At 71.4% G+C, this 1,468-nt stretch overlaps 1 protein-coding gene across 1 annotated transcript; it reads right to left on the reverse strand.

Annotated features, from left to right (window-relative positions):
• Positions 1–6: 6 nt before the first annotated feature.
• Positions 7–1,468, reverse strand: SYNGR3 (synaptogyrin 3; the record flags this gene model as incomplete). The annotated part of the gene is made up of 3 exons (XM_004691828.2): positions 7–898; positions 973–1,115; positions 1,390–1,468. Coding segments are annotated over 3 exons (432 nt in total), but the record flags the coding sequence as incomplete, so codon positions are not given.

Below are 1,468 nucleotides of genomic sequence, written 5' to 3' on the forward strand. Positions count from 1 at the left end.
CCCGGCCAGGCGCCCGGACGGGCCAGCGTGGAATGGGCGCGCCCTGCGGGCAGGCGAGCCCCTCCCACCGCGTCCTGTGCCTCCCGGCAGGGTCTCCGGAGGGGGTCTCGGGAGCACCGGCACCGGCCAGGACGTGGGTGCTGCGGCGGGGGCCACACACAGGGGCTGCTTGTGGGGGCTACAGGGCGAGGCTGGACTTGGCACAAGCACACATGACAGCCTGGCTACTGACAAGCTGGAGGGGCAGGGCCGCTGGATGCCACGGCCTAGGGACAGACCACCGGGACAACAGCCAGGCAGCCGCCGCCCACTGGACACGGGTGCGCGCAGAGACCACACTTCCTGGCCACCAGCAAGGGTCTGGGTGGGCCCTGCCTCTGTCAGGGCAGCTGGGCCCCTGCCCCGTGTGGACAGGTGAGCCTGGGCTGCTGCGTGGTGAGGGCACACCCCCTGCTCAGACTGACCCGCTGGGGGCTGGACGCTTGTCTAGGGCTGAGCTGTGCTCGCCTCAGGCCCTCAGGCCAGGACTGGGGCTAAGGGGAACTTGGCTCGACAGCCCAGGCTCCTTGGGCACTGCCTCTTTTCAGCCCCAGACAGCCGGCCGTGGTCACCGCCGCTCCCCCTTGGCCAGGAGGTCCTGAGAGAAGTCCCAGGCGGCCTCTGTGCCCTGGGCCAGGGCTGCCCACCTCTAGTAGGCAGGCACCTGGTACCCTTTGGGGCTGGTGTCCAGGGTCTCGGTGAAGGGCGGGCTCTGGTAGGTCTCGGTGCCCTCCACGCCGCTGCCCACCGGGTAGCCCGGGTAGGCCTGGCCAGCCCCGGCACCCAGCTGTTCGGTGGCAAAGAGTGACATGTCGGTGCCCAGGCGGAACCGCTGCAGGGCCTTCACGGTGAGCGCCACCTGAAGGGGAGCCAGGGGTCAGGCAAGGCCACCCCACCCTGCCCTGTGCACCCAGCGCCCACCAGCACACTCACCCAGCTGAGGATGGAGAAGAAGCTGAAGGCGATGGCCGCCCGGGCAGCGTCTGCCGCCTGCGTGGTGCCAGGCCCGGGCGCCGTGCGCTGCCACTGGTTGGTAAGGAAGCAGAAGCCCACGAACCAGAGGAAGGACCAGAGCCCTGCGGGCGGCCGCGGGTCAGCCTGCCGGCACAACCCGCCTACCAGGGCCGCCTGTGTGCCCTCCGCTGGGCAGCACCCCCTTCGGCTCCAACTCAGCAGGGAAACACGGGCTCTAACAGAGCTGGCACACCGCCCTGGACGGGTCCCGACCCCACCGCCAGAATCCGGCCCCCAGCAGGCCCCGCCCCCGGGGCTCTTAAAGGCTTCTAGAGGGCCCTGCCCCGCCCAGGGCCCTCCGCCAGCCCCGCCCCCGCCGGGCCCCGCCCCGCCCACCTGAGAAGCCCAGGTCCAGAAGCACCGCGCGGCGGCGGTCGCGGACGCTGCTGATCTGCTGGAAGCGCACGTCCAGCAG

Source organism: Condylura cristata, unplaced genomic scaffold (assembly GCF_000260355.1).
Source record: "Condylura cristata isolate star-nosed mole 26May11 unplaced genomic scaffold, ConCri1.0 scaffold00032, whole genome shotgun sequence".
NCBI lineage: Eukaryota > Metazoa > Chordata > Mammalia > Eulipotyphla > Talpidae > Condylura > Condylura cristata.